At 39.5% G+C, this 21,335-nt stretch overlaps 1 protein-coding gene across 2 annotated transcripts in view; it reads right to left on the bottom strand.

Annotated features, from left to right (window-relative positions):
- LOC131253163 (uncharacterized) overlaps positions 1–21,335 on the bottom strand; it is a 72,433-nt gene that overhangs the window by 13,579 nt on the left and 37,519 nt on the right. For both annotated transcript variants that reach the window (XM_058254028.1, XM_058254037.1), the window contains one exon: positions 13,891–14,026. In XM_058254028.1, the coding sequence (XP_058110011.1) occupies positions 13,891–14,026 (136 nt within the window). The remainder of the gene's footprint in view (positions 1–13,890; positions 14,027–21,335) is intronic.

Genomic DNA, 21,335 nt, shown 5'->3' with positions numbered 1-21,335 from the left:
GTCGAGGGTCCGCTCGACCAGTCGAACAGCCTGCTCGACCAGTCGAGGTTACGCAGATTCGTTTCCGGATTTTGCACAAACTGCGGATTTTTGAGACGATTTCGCAAGAGGTGCGAAAGGGAAGTTGCCTAAACTATAAATAGGGGTCCCTAGGGCTTTTCTAGGGTTATGGGAGTTATTCTAAAGTGTGGGCAAAGGGTTTTCTCTATATATCCAAGGGAAAAGGTTAGTATATTGCTTGTAATCTCGTTTTCTTCATAGTGAAAGTTTGCATCCGTGGTTTTTTACCCTTGTTTGGGGTTTTTCCACGTATATCTTGTCTTGTGGTTTGTTTGGTATGCTTTAATTCTATTTCTAAATTATATTTCTTTCTGTTTATCGTTTGTGGGTGAGACCAGAGATTAGATCTCGGTTCACTGTGTTGTTGGCGTGCTGCGCAACAACTAGTATTAGAGCCAGGTTTAGTTCTATTGGGAGCGATGACGGAAGAAGGGAAGACTAGAATTGAGACGTTCAATGGTTCAAACTTTGCCTTCTGGAAGATGCAGATGGAGGATTATCTGTATCAGAAAGACCTCTGTATTCCTTTAGGAGGAAAAGAGAAGAAACCAGAAAAGATGATAGATGATGAATGGTCTTTATTGAATCGGAAGTCTTTAGAAACGATCCGACTCTCTTTGTCTAAGAGCGTCGCCTTCAATATATCCAAGGTAAAGACTACAAAAGAATTAATGGAAGCCGTAGCTACAATGTATGAAAAACCCTCAGCATCCAATGAGGTTCATCTTATGAAACAGCTATTCAACATGAAGATGTCAGATGGTGGGAGCATAGCTGAACATCTAAACGAGTTCAATACAGTCACGAGCCAGTTGGAATCCGTTGGCATTGTTTTTGAGAACGAGGTCAGGGCGTTATTGATCTTGTCCAGTTTGCCAGACAGTTGGGATGGTTTGGTGATTGCTGTGAGCAATTCTTCAGGGTCGACAAAGCTGAAATTTGATGATATAGCCGGTCTAATTCTCAGCGAAGAATCTAGAAGAAAGGCATCAGGAGTTTCAGGGGATTCAGGGAATGCTCTAAATGTTGAAGGAAGAGGAAGATCGTTGAACAAAGGAGGCAATAAACACGGACGTTCTAAGTCGAGGAAAAAGTCCAAGGGACCGAAAGACAGACGGGTGTTGGCATTACGGCAAGAAGGGGCACATGAAACGTGATTGCAGGGCACTTAAGAAACAAGAAGGAAGCTCTCAAGGCGGGAAGGATTCAGTGAATCTATCTGAGGAGAGTGACACAGAAGCGTTGATCTTGTCTCTTGATGCGAGGAATGAGTCTTGAGTCATAGACTCGGGTGCTTCGTTTCATGCCATTTCGTGTAAGGAAGTTCTGCGTGATTATGTGACAGGTGACTTTGGGAGAGTCTACCTGGGTGATGATGAGCCATGTAGTATTGTTGGAAAGGAACATGTTCATATAAATTAGAAAGACGGAACAGTTTTGAAATTGAAGGATATCAAACATGTACCGAGTTTGAAACGAAATTTGATCTCAGTGGGGCAGTTGGCTGATACCAGACATGTGACGACATTCACTAGGGATTCCTGAAAGATCACAAAAGGTGCTTTGGTGATATCTCGAGACAAGAAGGAAGGAACTTTGCACGTGACTTCAAGATCGTATAGTTCACTAGCAGTCGCATCAACTGGAGTGAATGGGCAGTTATGACATCAGAGGTTGGGACATATGAGTAAGAAAGGGATAAAAGTGTTATTGTCAAAAGGGAAGCTACCAGGGCTGAAGTCTATTGACTTGGAATTCTGCGAGGACTGCGTGTATGGTAAGCAGAAGAGGATAAGTTTAAAGAAAACAGAACACGCTCCAAAGACACATCTGTTGGAGCTTGTAAACACTGATGTGTGGGGACCGGCACAGGTATTATCTCTTGGTGGCGCACGTTATTTTGTTTCTTTTATTGCTGATGCTAGTAGAAAATTGTGAGTCTATTTCTTAAAGCATAAATCTGATGTATTTGATGTATTTAAGAAGTGGAAAGTAACGATAGAAAACGAGACAAGTAAAACAGTAAAATGTCTCAGATCAGATAATGGGGGAGAATACTGTGATAAGAGATTTGAGTATTGTGTAGCAAATGGAATCAAACATCAGAAAACGATTCCAGGGACACCGCAACAGAACGATGTGGCTGGGCATATTAATAAGACCATCCTTGAGCGTGCCAGGAGCATGAGGCTACATGTAGGGTTGCCCAAGACGTTTTGGGTAGATGCTGTGAATATTACAGCATATCTCATCAATAGAAGTCCCTCAGCACCATTAGATGGTGGGCTACCAGAAGAAACGTGGACTGGGAAAGAAGTGAACCTTGCACATCTCAGAGTGTTCGGTTGCACTTCATATGTTCACATTGATGCAGAGCACAGAAACAAGCTAGATGCGAAGTCCAGGAGGTGCACATTTATAGGCTACGGGCAGCATGATTTTGGCTACAGGTTTTGGGATATAGAAAACAGGAAAATCATCAGAAGCAAAGATGTAGTCTTCAATGAAAAAGTGATGCATGAGGATAGTGTGCAGCAAAACAAGGCCAAGGAGAGAATTCGTAGAGTTGGAAGAGTTACCGGACACAGGTGTTACAGCGCCACAGGATGATCATGCAAAGGAGCATTATGAGGCAGAGCCACAGACATCGGTTGTGAGGAGGTCTACTCGGGAGAGGAGATCCACAGTCCGATACTCACCCTCCTTACATTATCTACTGCTGACAGATAGTGGTGAACCAGAGTGTTTTGAAGAAGCATTACAGTCAAATACACAGGTTAAGTGGGAGCAGGTCATGGATGATGAGATGGACTCTCTTGAGTCAAATCGTACATGGGAGCTAGTTACTCTACCTAAGGGTAAGAAAGCTCTTCATAACAAGTGGGTTTACAGACTAAAGGAGGAGCATAATGGTTCTAAACGGTACAAGGCTAGATTGGTTGTGAAAGGGTTCCAACAAAAGGCAGGTATCGACTTCACCGAAATATTTTCACCAATAGTGAAAATGTCTACGATTCGTATGGTCTTGAGTATGGTGGCTACAGAGGACTTACATCTAGAGCAACTACATGTTAAGACAACCTTTCTTCATGAGGACCTTGAAGAAGAAATATATATGCATTAGCCGACAGGATACGTGGCACCAGGAAAGGAGAACAAGGTGTGTAGACTGAAGAAGAGTCTATATGGCCTGAAGTAGGCCTCGAGGCAGTGGCACAAGAAGTTCGACAGTTTCATGTCGGGAAACGGTTTTAGGAGATGTCATGCAGACCCCTGTTGCTATTTGAAGAAGCTTGATACGTCGTACATCATCCTTCTTCTGTACGTTGATGATATGCTTGTGGCCGGTTCAAGCATGAAGGACATCTCAGATCTCAAAAAACAACTGTCTAGAGAATTTGCCATGAAGGATTTAGGAGCTGCAAAACAAATCCTAGGCATGAGGATAAAGCGTGACAGGGAAAACAAGAAACTGGTTTTGTCACAGGCAGAGTACATAGCCAAGGTACTTGATCGATTCAATATGGGAGGTGCTAAGCCGGTTAGCACTCCATTAGCAAACCACTTCAAGCTTTCTAAGGAGCAAGGTGCAAAGACACAAGAGGAATGCGACTACATGGCTAAAGTCCCATACGCGTCAGCTATTAGGAGTCTCATGTATGCTATGGTGAGCACGAGGCCAGACATTGCTCAAGCAGTGGGAGTTGTTAGCAGGTTCATGAACAACCCCGGGAAGGAATATTGGGAAGTTGTGAAGTGGATCCTCAGATACCTGGTAGGTACTGTGGATATAGGGCTATGCTAGATCGGAAATCAAGCTACAAGGCTACGTAGATTTAGATTTGGCAGGAGATATCGACAACAGAAGAAGCACTACAGGTTATGTCTTTACTCTAGGTAGTGCTGCAGTCAGTTGGGTCTCTCAGTTACAGAAGATAGTATTTATCAGTACGACGAAAGCAGAATATGTTGCAGCTACAGAAGCGTGCAAGGAGATGATGTGGATGCAAGGTTTCATGGAAGAGTTGGGTGAGAAGCAAGCAAATTGCAAGCTGTATAGTGATAGTCAGAGTGCAATACACTTGGCTAAGAATTCAGCCTTTCATTCAAGGACCAAGCATATTGACATCAGATATCACTTCATACGTTCGTTATTGGAAGATGGATCGATTGCTCTGGAGAAGATTCATACAAGTGAGAATCCTGCGGATATGCTGACCAAGGCGGTCACATGGGAGAAGCTGAAGCTCTGTTCAACTTTAATTGGTCTTCAGGCTTGAAGATGGGGAGGTGATGCACTCCGGATGTAAAAGACAGGTTTATGACGATGTGTCTCCGAGTGGGAGATTGTTGAGATGTGGAGTCACATCTGGGCAGCGCCACTCGACCAGTCGAGTGGTTTGCTCGACCGGTCGAGGGCTGGCTCAACTCAAAGTCCAGCAAGCTATGATTTTTTGGGTCCGCGGTTCGTTTCTGAATTTTGCACGGACTGTGGATTTTTGAGACGGTTTCGCAAGAGGTGCGAAAGGAAAGTTACCTAAACTATAAATAGGGGTTCCTAGGGCTTTTCTAGGGTTATGAGAGTTATTCTAAAGTGTGGGCAAAGGGTTTTCTCTATACATCCAAGGGAAAAGGTTAGTATATTGCTTGTAATCTCGTTCTCTTCATAGTGAAAGTTTGCACCCGTGGGTTTTTACCCTTGTTTGGGGTTTTTCCACGTATATCTTGTATTATGGTTTGTTTGGTATGCTTTGATTCTACTTCTAGATTATATTTCTTTCTATTTATTGTTTGTGGGTGAGACCGGAGATTGGATCTTGGTTCACTGCGTTGTTAGCGTGCTACGCAACAGATCAAAGTTACATGGGCTTCACACTTATGTATTTATTACATCTACACTGTTCATCTATTTTTAGAGATCATTTTAGAGCATTATCCAAAAAAATGAATCATATCCAAAGATCAGTTAGACCACACCAAAAATAGCAGCGGAGATAATGATTTTCACCGTTAAAAAATTCGTAGGGCCCACCATAACGTTTATTTTCCATCCAATCTGTTTATAAGGTCACAAAGACCTGGATAAATAGGAAAAACAAATTTCATATTGATCCAAAACTTCAGTGACCCCAAAAAGTGTTTCAATGGTAGACGTTCAATCTTCCACTACTTTTTGTAGAGTGGTCCACTTGATAGTTAGATATGTCTTATTTTTAGTCTCAAGCCTTAATAGGAGCTCGCCAAATGGATGGACGGTTTGGATATAACACATACCTCGTGATCAAACCCACAGAACTTGCTGACATCAATACACCAACTATATAGATGGTGTGAGGTACACCGGCCAATCCGCTTCCTGAACGGAACTCTCTCAACCTCTCCCATCACTTTAGAGAGTTGATTTGGCGCGACTCAGGCTGTAGTGAAATGGTGTAACCCTTATGGTAGGGCCCAATTTGATGCATGTATTGCATATCCATTCCATCCATACGTTTTTCCAGATCATTCTATGGCACGAGGAAAAAATTGAATGGGATCAAAATCTCAGGTAGACCATACTATAAGAAAGAGTCTTACTTGAACCTCTACCGTTAAAAACTTCCTAAGGTTCACCATAATGTTTCTTTAATGTTTATTTGTCATCCAACCTCTTTATAAGGTCATATAAACGTGGATGAAAGTAAAATAATAAATATCAGGTTGATCCAAAACTTTTATGACCCATTAGAAAGTTTTAATGGCCAATAACCACTGTTTCCTACGGCATGGCCCACTTGAGATTTAAATTTGATTTATTTTGGTAACATGCCCTAAAATGATTTTTTAAAACGTGTGGATGGTGTGGATATACAATAAATACACCAAGGTGGGCCCCACCATAAGTGTCACACCGTCTTAGGTCAGTCCAAGCCGCACCTAATCCTCTACCTTTAAAAGTAAACGAATGATGGGGGAGTCTTTAGGGCCCACCTTGATGTATGTATTGCATATCCACGTCGTCCAACTTCTTTTACAGCTTATGTTAGGGCATGGTCCAAAAAATGAAATTGATACAAGTTTCAAGTGGATCATGCCACAAGAAATAGTGGTCATTGATCTCCTACCATTAAAAACTTCCTAGGGTTCACTATAATGTTTATTGACCATCCAACCTATTGATAAGTTCATATAGACTTGGATGGACGAAAAAAAAAAACAAATTTCAGCTTGATTCATAATGTTTGTGGCACACAATTTTTATTGGTCAATAACAACTATTTTGTGTTGAGTGGTACAACGTCTACCTAAAATTTTTATCTACTTTATTTTTATGACAATCCCTAAAATCAGGTGGCAAAATAGATGGACGGCATGGATATACCATGCATACATCGAGGTGGGCCCTACTATCGGGGTTCCACTCACATGGTTGGTTCTCTGTCGCAGCTGGGCGTGGACTGGGTAATATCCCCGCCAGGACCTAGCTAGAGACAGATTGTCCTGTCAAGGGTACTGTGTGGCCCACCGTGATGATGTGTTTCATCCGCACCGTCCATCCATTCTTTTTAGTTGACGAGCCCACAAATGAGGCAGATCAAATCCTCTCATGGACTACACCACAAGAAACAGTAGGGATTGAATGCCTACCGCTAAAAACCTCTTGGGGGCCACAAGTTTTGGATCAATATGATATTTATGTATTTATGTTTTCCCATTAAACGAAAACTTATTATGTAATGCGGTCTTTTTTGTAGTTCTTTTATTCCTAAATATACAAATATATGTATTTAGGCATGTCCTGAAGTTTCATTGAGAAATTCCACTATTTTCCCCATGTTTCTTCCATTTCCCCCAAATTTCAGGTTATCTGCGATATTATCGACGATAACGATATTATATCTTTATCTCCGACCAGCGAAACCGACAACTCGAACACGGCATGGGATATATTGGCTGATATTGTTTATACTTAAAACATTGCTCATCAGCTTCACAAAACAAAAGCACGTCGTTGCAAACTAAAGATGAGAGAACGGAGAAGACGTTCTGCTCACTGAGAATCCCCAGCAGAGATCCTTTTGTTGCCTGAGGTTGAGCATTCTACCAAGCATCTCATTCACCACCACAAACAATAGGGGAGATAAAGGATCACCTTGCCACAAACCTCTCGAGCTACGGAAGAAACCTTTCAGTGACTTGTGAACTAGAACCAAGAACCTTATAGAACCAAAAAGCTCCTTCACCCAACCTCTCCATCTTGCCCCACAACCAATCTTCTCAAGCAAGTATTCTAAGAGGCCACAATTAACATGACCGTAGGCTTTGTCAATATCCAACTTACAAACAATACCATGCAACTTTTCCTTGTGCCTAGCATCAATGCATTCATGGGCTATTAGAGCACTATCCAAAATTTGATGCTCGTCAATGAAAGCACCTTGGGATTTAGAGATTATACCTAGAAGCATCCTTTTCAATCTAGTTGCAAGGGTCTTCCCAATAATTTTATAGATACTTCCGATTAAACTAATAGGTCTATAGTCCTTTAATTTTTTTTTGCTCCCAAGACCTTAAGAATCAACGTGAAAGAAGCCCCTATTTACCAATCTTCTCAAGCAAGTATTCTAAGAGGCCACAATTAACATGACCGTAGGCTTTGTCAATATCCAACTTACAAACAATACCATGCAACTTTTCCTTGTGCCTAGCATCAATGCATTCATGGGCTATTAGAGCACTATCCAAAATTTGATGCTCGTCAATGAAAGCACCTTGGGATTTAGAGATTATACCTAGAAGCATCCTTTTCAATCTAGTTGCAAGGGTCTTCCCAATAATTTTATAGATACTTCCGATTAAACTAATAGGTCTATAGTCCTTTAATTTTTTTTTGCTCCCAAGACCTTAAGAATCAACGTGAAAGAAGCCCCTATTTACCAATCTTCTCAAGCAAGTATTCTAAGAGGCCACAATTAACATGACCGTAGGCTTTGTCAATATCCAACTTACAAACAATACCATGCAACTTTTCCTTGTGCCTAGCATCAATGCATTCATGGGCTATTAGAGCACTATCCAAAATTTGCTGCTCGTCAATGAAAGCACCTTGGGATTTAGAGATTATACCTAGAAGCATCCTTTTCAATCTAGTTGCAAGGGTCTTCCCAATAATTTTATAGATACTTCCGATTAAACTAATAGGTCTATAGTCCTTTAATTTTTTTTTGCTCCCAAGACCTTAAGAATCAACGTGAAAGAAGCCCCTATTTACCAATCTTCTCAAGCAAGTATTCTAAGAGGCCACAATTAACATGACCGTAGGCTTTGTCAATATCCAACTTACAAACAATACCATGCAACTTTTCCTTGTGCCTAGCATCAATGCATTCATGGGCTATTAGAGCACTATCCAAAATTTGCTGCTCGTCAATGAAAGCACCTTGGGATTTAGAGATTATACCTAGAAGCATCCTTTTCAATCTAGTTGCAAGGGTCTTCCCAATAATTTTATAGATACTTCCGATTAAACTAATAGGTCTATAGTCCTTTAATTTTTTTTTGCTCCCAAGACCTTAAGAATCAACGTGAAAGAAGCCCCTATTTCTTTTGAGATCTTGCCTCAATTATGAGATTCACTCACAAACACCATGACGTCCCCTTTGACATTTTTCGAAAACACTTGGAGAAAAGCTATAGGGAATCCATCTGGACCTGGCGCTTTATCTCTACCCAATGAGTCCACACCTTCATTGACTTCCGCTACCGAAAACTCCGCCCGAAGCGAATCCACTTCCGCCCCTGACATACCTCGGAAGTGCAAGTTACCTAGCTGTGATCTTTTCCAATCTTCCCTGGTCAACAATTCTTCATAGAACCACGCTATCTGCTTGCAAATTTTATCTTTTTCCTCCACCCTTTCTCCTTAAAAAACAATATAACTCAATTTGTTACGTCTTGCTCAAGCACTTGCAATGCTATGAAAAAAAAAAACTTACGTTCTTGTCACCCTCCTTTAACCAAGCAGCCTATGATCTTTGCTTCCACTTAATCTATTCCTACTTGACACAGTTTATATAGTCTTGGCCAAGCTAACCATGTATGGCTTTCTCTTCCTTGGGATAAAATCCTGTCTTCCACTTGAAGGTCTAAGTCATGGATTCTACTTAAAATTTCATCCAATTCGTGCTCCCTTTTTCCCAAAACCTCCCTTTTCCAATCTAGAATATCTCTTTAACAATCTCAAAATCTAGCTCAATTTAAACCCCGCAAACCCATCCACTTCAAAAGAGGCCCACGACTTCCTAACTAAACCAGGGAAACCTTCCCAAAACCTCCCATTTTTCAATTTCAAGAAAAATTGAAATTATAAAAATCCAACAAAATTAGACAATGATCAGAGACAATATTCGGCAAACCACATCAAGAAGTGAGAGGAAACCTATCCACCCAGCTAGGAGACACCACAAATAGTGGAGATTATTTCAAAATTAAAAATCATTTTTTTTAGGATGTGGGATTAAAAGATTTGAAAAGATTCCTTTTATATTTTGGAAAAACACTTTGTACCAAAAATTGCAAATTGCTTAGAGGGTTTTAACCACCCATGACCAAGGTTCCACATATGGAAAATGAAAAGAATCTTCCGCACTCGCACACATGCACACACGTGGCATGGTGCATGTTTAGTGGGTTGTATCATATATTCATATGGCTAGTTGGAAGCCTTTGGTGCACTTTGCACTTTGTATGTGCACATCCTTGCGAGGAGATTGAGGAGCCTTAAACTTTTCCCAAATCTACCTAGATTTGGATCAAGCCATGGTGCAAACCATAGGTCCGACACACAACTCGGGGTGGTTTAGGTAAGTTTGACTAGGTCGACAACCCAGTGACAAGGCACCTTGAGTTGACTAAAAGTTGACCTTTGCATGCATGAAGCTCCTAGGATGATTGTGTGATGTGGCGGTTCCTAGGTGGTGGTTGTGGAGTGTTGTTGGGCTAGGTGATGTGGCAAGGAGATGAATGTTCATCAAAGGGTCAAAGCAATTGCCAAATGGTCAAAGGGTGGATCCAATAGCCATGTCTGTTTGACATCTAAACCTCTATATATAGTATATACAGGGTCCAAAAGAGGGGTATTACTCATTCTAGCAATCACTCTATCCCTACAATTTTCATTTTCTAAACTTCCAATTTGGCTAAGATTTTCCAATGTTGAATTTTATTTGTTTTAAATCTATCGTTTTGTCCTTGCAAAAACCAAAATCAATCCCTAAGTTTTTTTTTATCAAATTCGTTGTAAGAGGTGTTTGTGGTCGATTGACCAACTTGCTATCTGAAGATCTATGGTGGAATTCTAGGCTTCAGTGTATCCTAGGACGAGTTGTCGGAAACCTAAGTTGCATACTGAAATTTTAATTCATAGTGGAGGAAAATATCATCTCAAGTAAAGCGGTTCTGTTGTGCGACTTGAAGACACTTTCCTTCTATAATTCATATCACAGTCTGCAAATACTACGAGTATTACCCTTTTGCATGGTTTGGGTGTCATACACCCATGATAAGTTGTCACGGTTGTCACGCCCTGCACTTCGGACACAGAGTGTGCACCCTCAGACCTGAGTAACGGTCTATGACTCGTAGACTAATTGTACATGAATCCGCCCATTATACAATTATTAAGAGGCACAATTTACAAGTATTCTAGATCATCACCACATTAACATTCATACATCCAACTATTTCCACTTCATTCCTAACATTCACATTCCTAAAATAAATTATCAAAACCAGTCTAAGTCCACCCATTTGGGACTTTATTCAACTAAAATAATCAATCTTCATCTAACAAGGTTATGGCTACAAACAGATTTCAAATTTAATCAAATCAGCAATAACTATAATGAATGGAAACTAAAACTCCTAGAAGCAATCACATAATCAATTCAACTGTCTAATGCAGCGAGCTCGTCTTCCGCCAAATATGGCCATTGGTTTTGAGTTTCATCCACCAACCCGGCCTCATTTTCCAGCACTTGATTAGATTGTTCTACATTGTCCGTCTTTGTACGGTTGTTAGTCCACAACGCTATCTGGCCAAGCCGGTGAGCGAACCAAGCATGGTTCATACGTAGCACAATATAACTGAAAGTATGTATGCAGTATGAGTATGAATGTAGAAATGTCATGAAGTGCATGTCAAGTGGGATGATCGTCCATTTGCTTCGGTTGGATATCCGTCAACCCGAAAACTATACCCTTTAAACATCGACCGTAGGTAGGCATGAGCAATCTGTACCCGTCAAACATCCACCTAGGTAGGTATGGGTAATCATAACGGATGCATTTAATGCATGCTCGATGTTTATGCATCAACGTGACCGGTCAATATATACATCCCTTGGTTAAAGAGGAAACAATTGTTGAATGATAGCAATGGTTTACATGTTCATGTATCCAATTCACATTTTACAGTCATAGAGCATGGATCAATACAGAAGAATCATCTTGGTATGTTATTACAACAACATAATAGGAACTCAATCATGGCAATCGTCCCAAACATATATCTCCTATCTTAAACACGTTGGAATTCACTCACCTATTCATGGTAAGGTCGAATCCGTTGAATAGTCGAACGCTTGAGAGTGAATGCTCCAAAGTCCTATCAATATGATTCAACATAATACCGATTCAATTAAACTATATCGTTATGTAGGGCCCACCATTAATCCTATCTTTAGTGATTTTTATATTTAGTTACGAGTCAAAGCAGGGAACTGTGGATCGAGGTTGTCGATCAATTGAGCCAGCTCGAGAGCTCGATGATATTCTGATTTAGCTCCTAAAGTTTGTGGACACTTTTGACCATTCTCAATCGATCAAACCCTACTTGTCGATCGATCGAACTTGGTCAAATTAAATCAATTTGCTCACTAGACAAAAACAGTGAACTTCGGTCGATATGTTCGATCGATCAAGATCAATTGAGGTTATCCTCGATCAATCGAACCTCGATGTCGATCAATCGAAACGGATCACGAATTATGGTTTTTCGTCTCTGGACAAAAATCGACATCATCAATCGATCGAACCCTTCGATCAATCGATTGAAGTCGGACAGGTTTACACAATCCGATATTTTTTTTCCCAACAATTCTAGGGTCCTTTTTCTTCCTCCTTGGTTTTAATGATTCTCATTGATCACAAAGTTGGGTTCAATCCATCCAATGGTTTTCTCATAGTCGAATTCGGAAAAACCAAAGGATTGATCAAATCCAAAAGATCTGGAATCTAAAATTGAGAATTTAAAACTGTTTTCGACAAAACTATTGTTAACCATACAATTCGCATATCACTGTGGGAAATCTATTGTCAAATCAACCTAAGAATTGAGGCTCTAACACGAATTGGCCTTACGATCCATAGATTCGAATTTCCTTAGACTGAGGTAATTGGATTTCTCGCAGTTGATCATCCTTATTCCTTATTGCAGAAACTCATTCAAAAACCAATCACTATCATCAAAACTTGCCTATAGGTCGGAACAATGATCGTAGGATTGATCCGTTGACTATTTCGTTTATTGTTCAAATCTAGGGCTATTAGATAAAATTCCAGAAGTAAAATAAGAAATCTGATTGAAACTTACCAACAAGGGCTTCTCATTCGCAGGGCTTCTCTCCCTCCTATGGTTGCTCTTTTGGGTTTAGGGTTTTCTGCAGGAATTTCCTGCAGATCTTCCCTTTAAATAGAGGAAGAGCCCTAGATCTAGAAGATTCCACCAGGGTTTTTTAGATTTTGCCAAAAATATAACGCTTGCAGTGTGGGGGAATCAATCCACTGACTTATCCCTCTATCGAGAGTGCTCCTACTAACTGGGCTAAGTGCGTGCGCACACGCACGCACACGCATGCGCACGCGCACACACGCAATATTTTGTAGTTTAACCATTAACAAACTGATGATATATTGTTGTATTTCTCCATTAAATTATTAAAATACAAACTATAAATTAAATGTAATATGCATATTATGTACACAAATGCACGAAGAAGAGTAAAGAGAAGCGACGATAGATTCGGGCGTGGGTGTGGGAAAGCATCTATTTCAAAATGTTATCAACTATGAAAGGCTAGGAGGCGGAATTGGGACCTAGACTTGAGTTCGAAGTGTGATTCGAGGTAGAAGGATCCTACAACTAAGATTATGCATAGTTATACACCTTATTCCAAGTATCTCAATCCTATGAAGGAATCCAACAAGAGTACTACAAAGGAACATAAAACCCAATTTGAACAACACTCCCATATACAGCCAAAATGACCTTTTAGCCCTTGTGTGAATGGCTATCTAGTTAATTCGCCACTAAGCTGACATTGTCCTCAGCATCATCAATCCCCCTTGGGATGTCTTGATGGACACCTTTAATGATTTTTCATACCTAAGGCTACTTAATCATTTGTTAATTGCATTGTGTGAATTTGAGGACACCTACTTAAATTATATTCTTCATAAAAAGTTTCAGTTTACAAAATTTCAGACATCTCCTCAATTATCCTTCAGAAGTTTTAATTGAAATTAAATCATAATATTAACATTTTCCAGTGCTAATAATACCTGATTTGCCTACCTTTGTACACACTAAAATTGATAGAAGCTCATAACGTATTCTGCATTTTTCAAATTTATTTGGTTGGTCCCAGGGTTATCAAACGTTTAGACATGAATGATCATGATAATTCATCTCCTGTCTATATGCTAAGTCAAAACATTAGTGGACACAATGCAATACTAAGTTTACATAAGAATGTAACATTTTATTATGGCATGCTTTGTTATCATGCATACCTCAATTTTATCAGGAAGCTTGATCAAACCACAGACTAGTCGAAAAAGTTCTTTATTTGAAGATAACGCTTGTGAATAATCACTGCTGATAGAAAGAGATTCAATTACACAGAGAATGGAATCAAGAACGGAGCACCTGCAACAGAAGGAGATGCAACATCAGATACTAAAGGTTACATAGTGAATATCCATGATGATCCTTCTTGAGATCTTTATTCCTCACTCAATCTTGGGGGATGGTTTGGATGAAACACAGTCTGTCACTTGTCTACGACATTAATTAAAAAATGTGTTATTAATGATGCTGTCCAGAATTACCTGTTCAAGTGTGAAAATTCTCCAAAATAATGCATCTTAAGCCCATTCAAAAATGTCTACGACATTAATTAAAAAATGTATTATTAGTGATGCTGTCCAGAATTACCCATTCAATGAGAGATCTATCAAAAATAATGCATCTTAATGCCTCTAAAGAGGCTATTGTGTGCATATCAGGAGGCTGCTGCTAGTGGTAGTGTTGATGGGCCACGGCCAGTAGCAATGATATGCATGGCAGGTCACACATGTGGGTTGCCGCTAGTAATGGCAAACATGACCGGCCACACACGTGAGTAGCCACAAGTAGTGGCTCACATGACTGGTCACACACATGGTTCGCCACAATTAGCGGTGCACATGGCAGGCTCCCTTTGGCTAAGGCTTTTGAAGAGGGGGGGAGAGAGAAGAAGAAAAAGAAAGGAGAATGAAGGAGAAAAGACAAAATATCAGGGTCATTAGGCACTGTGGATTTGGGGAATTGGAGGGTATTCTGAATCCATCGGTTGTTTGGCATAGTGGATTGGAGGGTATTCTGAATCCCGAGGATTTCAAATCCTCACTTTTGGTAAGTTTTGCAATCCTTCCCTTTTGCATGGATTACCAATCATCTCCCCGTTTTTGCTCATTTTTTAGAGGGGGAGAGTCACATGTGTAACATGTGTCACTAGGCTACTAATCTATTGCATGCGTGGCCCACCAATGATATCCCAAAACAATCATATTATTAACCACATCATTAAAATTAAACCAATAGATTGAACTGAGCAGTTCAAACATTGGCCATGTAAATCAATGGCTAAAAAACATTTGTTAGTTGCTTGGTTGTGATCCTATGCAGTGGCCCATTCGAGGTTTGGAATTTCATCATTTTTTGCCAAAGTATATATTTAATGAGCTTATTACAATCATTGTGTCAAACATCACATGTGTAATATTAAAGTTGATTTAGTAATTAATTCAAATTCTTGTAAATATACTACATAATTTAAATGCATAGCTATTTTTGGATTATAGGGGATTCCAAATCTAGGTGCCATACACAATCGTAGTGTTCTGAATCCAGGGGATTGCCTACCCAGGTATTCTGAATCAAGGTGCCAAATGAGGCCAAAGGTCTTTGGGGGAGGGGAAGACGTCCAACACGCAAGCGTCACCATGTCATTTTTCGATCTCCTGCAGTCCATACGTGTAGGGTCCACTCCCTTGACTTCTCTTCATTGTTGAAGGTTGGGTAAATCTTGAGAGGGTTTTGGGTGATTTTTTTAATCTAGATTGACGGAGAAGCTTAGGTTTTCTTTAAGGAGGCATCTTAAGTGTTTGTTAAAATGCTTGTCAAAATTCTCTTCATTTTTGCTTGGGTTACATGATGATTTGTTATTCATGCTTACACATGAATGCTATGCTTTTATTAGGGTTTTAATTTTGGTGTTATTTTACATGTTTTAGATCATGCATTCTAAATGTTCAATGTAATGTCTGTATAGTGTTGGATCTAACGGCATTTTGAATTGTCATTATGTTTTATCTCCTTAATAAGGGTTGACATGATTTATAGACTCTTTTAAAATCTTATGGCTTTTGAATTTACTGTCTTTCATGGTTTGTTTCTTCCAACTTAGGGCCTGATCTCCTTTATATTTTAGTTTGCCTATTGAAAAATTGTTAGCTCCTATGTATAATCATATATTTGATCCTTAGTTTGAGGTCTTGTTAGGCATTTCTCATGGTGAATGTACAAAGATTTTTGTCTATGCATTCTATGGGTTTGGCCTTTTGGTTTTGCATTCATTTACTATAGTGATGTTGTGCTTGGGTTAATGGCTTTGGCTTCTTGTCATCACGATGCATGCTCTAGGCTTAATTATCTACACTTGAGGTCAGTCATCTAGCACTCGGGTGATTTATGCAACCTAATTTTGCGCTTGTGAGCATGTTTTGAGCAAGGAGGATTCTATAAATTTTCTTCAAGTGTATTCGTGACGAAGTCATTATTTCCTATCTTCCTCATCTCTTTATCCCTTTTGTATGTTTTATCTGACATCATCTAAATGAGTTATAATTAATAGGTCATGGGTTGAACTAGGACAACCAAGAGACATGCATATAGTGAATGAAAAGCGCCCAACGATTATGATGGTGCCTCGACTAGTGTTGCAATAGGTTGGGGCAATACAATGATTTTGGTTGCCATGATGATTTAGAGTGCCATGATAATGCATGAGGAGTTGGCGCGAAGAGGCCATTGGAGGGAGCAGGCCCCATAGCAATGGATGAGGCCCAAGCTAGTGAGGGAGATTCTAGCTCTCATTCCAATGCATATGATTTAGAGGATGCTACCTTTCGGGACCTAAGCAAGGTGCCTAAATATGAGGATGCCAAATTCAAGCCTGAGGAATTCAATGAGATTGATGCACATTCATGGGATGACCCCTCTTTCATCCCGGGCCAAAGGAGAAGGCAATGATAGCCAAGGTCGATGGATGGTGGATTTAGGGTTGGCTTGGGGTCATGCGAGCATTCTAGATGCAGTTGTGGGCAACATCCTATAAGAAAGGCTTAAGGGCCCCAAGCAGGTGAGGTAATGGATACGTTGGCCGTCTCCTCCACTTTTGTTGTTTTTTTGGCATGACTATCTTTTCCTTAATTACGCTCTTTCCTATCGAAAATAGAACCCTAACAAAGTGAGGAGTTGTATGGGTTGGATAAAGATGTACAAATGGTAGAAGTTGCTCGAGTTCAGGATGAGGGAAATAGTGGATGGTGTAGGGCTGAGGGACTTAAAAGTCCTTACTTTTAGGAATCACACAAGCTTTACCCAATTCTAGGTTAAGCAATGGCATTTGCAGACCACTATTAAAAATATGTCACAAAACAACCGACTACCCCAAAGTTCTCTAAGGGAGCAGATTATTCAAGAGCTACATGGAGGTGGCCTTGGTGGACACCTTGGGCGAGACAAGACGTGGACTCTTGTGGAGGAGCGGTATTACTGGCCGCAATTGGTACATGACATGGGTAAAACAGTGTAGCGCTGCCATGTTTGTTAGACCTTCAAGGGGTAGTCTCAAAATACAGGCCTATACACCCCGTTACTTGTGCCTTACAACCCTTAGGAAGACTTATCTATAGACTTTGTGCTTGGTCTCCCACAAACACAGCGCGGGATGCATTCAGTGTTCGTGGTGGTAGATCGTTTTTCAAAGACGGTGCAATTTATCCCATATGAGAAAACTCTCAATGTAACACACGTGGCGAACCTATTCTTCAGAGAGGTTATGCGGCTACACGAGATTCCCAAGACCATTACTTCTAACAGTGACACGAAATTCATTAGCCACTTTTGACAGACTTTATGGAGTCGATTCGGTACACAACTTCAGTTCAGCAGTGCCTACCACCCACAAACTGATGGGCAAACTGAAGTTGTGAATAGCACGTTGGGAAACCTCCTTTGATGTAGTTCGGGTGACAAACCGAAGCAGTGGGATTTGGCCTTGTCTCAAGCAGAATTTGCATTCAATGACATGGTGAACCGCTCGACAAGGAAGTTCCCATTCTAGATTGTTTATAATCAAGTGCCTCGCCACACACTTGACTTGGTCCTTTTGTCCAAGCTCTCAGGCATGAGTATTGCAGCAAAACATATGGCGGACTGAATCGCGGGCATTCATATGAATGTAAAAGCCAAGTTACATGCCTCAAACGAGCAAGTTGACAAGCATCGATGACAAAAGGTGTCCGAGGTGAGCAACCATGTCATGGTCCATCTACGCAATGAGAGATTTCCAGCCAGGACCTACAACAAGTTGAAGAATAAGAAGATTGGACCAGTACCGATCCTCCGAAAGATCAATGACAACGCTTACATTGTTGATCTTCCAGATGACATGGAGATCTCACGTACTTTCAACATCACAGACTTGACCGAGTATCATGAATCAAAGCAGGACGAGAACTTGAGGATGAGTTCTTTTGAAGTGGAGGGGACTGATGTAGAGCGGATCGCAAACACTTTCATGTCCAAGATGGACTAGAGAAGGCCCGATCGGATGCGGAAGTAATCATGACCGACAGAACACTAAAATAGGCATATCTCGCAAGCCGAAATGAGTTATTTAATTTACCATATATGATTTTGGGGTAGGAGAAGCTACTTTAGCCAACCAACCTGCTACGCTGGGTTGCCCATGCCGAATTTGCGAGATTCCATCAGATTGACGGTCGAAAATCCTTTTTAATTTCGTTTTTACTATTTATGGTAAGTTTTAGTTTGATCATAACTCTTGATCTCTTGAGCTTTAAGAGTCGTGCCCAACATGAAAAGAGCTTAGAAAATTTAGGAGAATGACGTGGTTATGTCAAATTGGACACTTACTATCTTTGGCCGAAAACCATGAAATCAATAAAAATCATGACCATCTATAAATAGTAAGTATACTATTTATAGTAAGTCATGTTTTTAGGGCGTTTGAGTTGGAGTTTGATTCTCAAGCTTCTTCCTAAGTTTAAGATTACTATTTAAAGGGTTATAATTTCGTTTTTATCATCAATCAATCTGTTTTCAAATTCATTAGAATTTATTTCGATTTTTTTATTTTCCCTCGTGGATTCGAGGAATCTCTGTGAGGAGTCTAGAGAAGCTCCGAGGATTCAAAGTAGTTATCCCTGAGGAAGATGGTGATTTGACCTCATCACGTCCATCCCTACGTCAGGTAGGCCCTACGGTTAGGTCCCTGCAGTGGCTGCAGCCAGTGTTCGAAGTATCGGTATCGCTACAAGTTTCACCGGCCAGGGATACAGAAACAATATCGATATCGCTGATAATATCGCTGATAACCGAAAATGCGAGGAAACATGGGAAAAATAGTGGAATTTTCAGCGAAACTTCAGATGTTAAAGTGTACATATTTGCATATTTAGAAATTTAAAAACAAAACAAAACAAAACAAAAAACAAAACAAAAAGAATGCATACATAACAAGTTTCTATTTAATTCGGCCTTAAAAGCATGTGTTGTTGTAAGAAATCAGTCCAACCATCCCATCCAACCTATTTAACCATCCAAACATCCATTGATATTGCAAAATATCAACAACACATGATATTTCAACAAGAAATCATTGACAATTAGAAAGGAAATGAAAGATTGTGGTCTCATTATCGCGCATGTTGCGATATCAATAATATCGAGATATTATTAATATTATCAATGACAAATTGAACACTACATACAACCATGTGCCCACGGAAAAAAGAAAAAAAAATCGAAATAAATTTTTTTCTAATAAACAAAATTATGATGATATCAGTAAGTTGGAGATATTATTGAAATATCGTTGATACACTTATGATACAAGCATTACCTAGAATTTACATAGTCGAAAATACTGGCAATACATTGGCGATATTGATGCATTAGGAATAAAAGAAACACCTAGAATTTACATAGTTGAAAATATTGATGATTACATTAGCGATATTGACACGTAAGCGATACTTAGTGATACATTGCTAATACTTGGAATTTCTGATACTACCAACGTTATCGGTATCACTACTAGTGTTATCGGTATTGCTACCCGTGTTATCGGTATCGCTAAGCAAAGATAAAGATAATATCAGAGATAATATTAGAGATAATTTGAACATTAGTTGCAACCACTGTTGGTTTCAAGGTGACAGCCTGGTCGAACTAGATTTTTAAATAGAGAGGAATTCGTATTTCCTATTCGGGGAATTCTATCCCGTATGCAGACATATTTTAACAATCTGAGCCGTCCTTCATCTTGAAAATTGAATGGACTAATCACAACTTACAACTCTAAATGCAAAATTCTTAATGAATGGATGACTCTATATATATTTTTAAATAGCTAAATACTCGCCCTTACACATGAAATCCTTTTGTGAAATCCGAACCACTCACGAGATTGGACCCACTGTGTAGATGCCTTGTGTCAAATGATAAGCCATTCTCGTCATGTGGGACAATTATATGAATGCCCACCAATCTGATGTCTCAAGTGGACCACGCCACAAGAAACAGTGGTCATTGAATGCCCACCATTAAAAACTTGGGCCCACAAAAGTTTCGAATGGATGCAAAAATTGGATAGTTGGATGGTTGGATGGATGGATGGATGGATACAAGGGATGGATGGATGGATTAGATGGTTAGATGGATGAATGGATGTAATGGTTAGATGTGATGGTTGGGCGGATGGATGGTTGAATGGATAGTAGGATTTTGGTTATTATTCAAGTGATTTCTAACAGTAGTGCATGCTTTTAGGTTTCCATTAAATGAAAACTTATTATGTATGCATTCCTTTCATATATATATATATATATATATATATATATATATATATATATTAATTCCTAAATATGCAAATGTGCATTTAGGCATCTCTTGAAGTTTCATTAAAAAATTCCATCATGTTTCCCCCGCATTCCAATTATCGGCAATAACAATATTGTTTCTTCATCTCCGGCCAACAAAACTTGTAGCGATACCGACAACTCGAACACTAGGCATAAGCTTGATAGCATGTAGCATGACTACACACTACTTCTAAATTTTTAATCAAGGTTGCACTTGGTTGTACCAATTTCATTATATATTGCACCAAATTAGACCAAGTAATAATGAAATTTCATGATTTTTGGTGTAACCAAATGCAACTTAAAGTAATAGGAAGGGCAATGATTAATATAAAGGTAAAGAAAGAACAATGAAACTGATTTAATACTGTTGTTACTTTTATCATTAAAAAGATTAAATACTTTTTATTGAAGATATTAATATTTTTAAAAAAAAAAAATCGTTGAAAACATTAATTGATTTTAATGGTATAGTGAAAAATAACTTGTAATGTTAGTCACATAGCATATAGCGTAATCTATATAGTTTATAGTGTATACAAATTATCATGGAGCGTAGGCAACACATGACTTGAGCTATTTTCATGAGCTAAGTAGTGTTAGGGCTAAGCTACGCTACGTAGCGTAAGCTATTTAAAACATGATTTTTGGTTTGTTTTTTTTTTTTTTTTTAAAAAAAACTTAATGCCCACCTTAGATCTTGCTACATCAATACCTAAGAAGTATTGAAGACAATCAATGCC

Source organism: Magnolia sinica, chromosome 1 (genome assembly GCF_029962835.1).
Source record: "Magnolia sinica isolate HGM2019 chromosome 1, MsV1, whole genome shotgun sequence".
Classification (NCBI taxonomy): Eukaryota; Viridiplantae; Streptophyta; class Magnoliopsida; order Magnoliales; family Magnoliaceae; genus Magnolia; species Magnolia sinica.
This window is presented reverse-complemented; position numbering and strand designations above follow the sequence as displayed.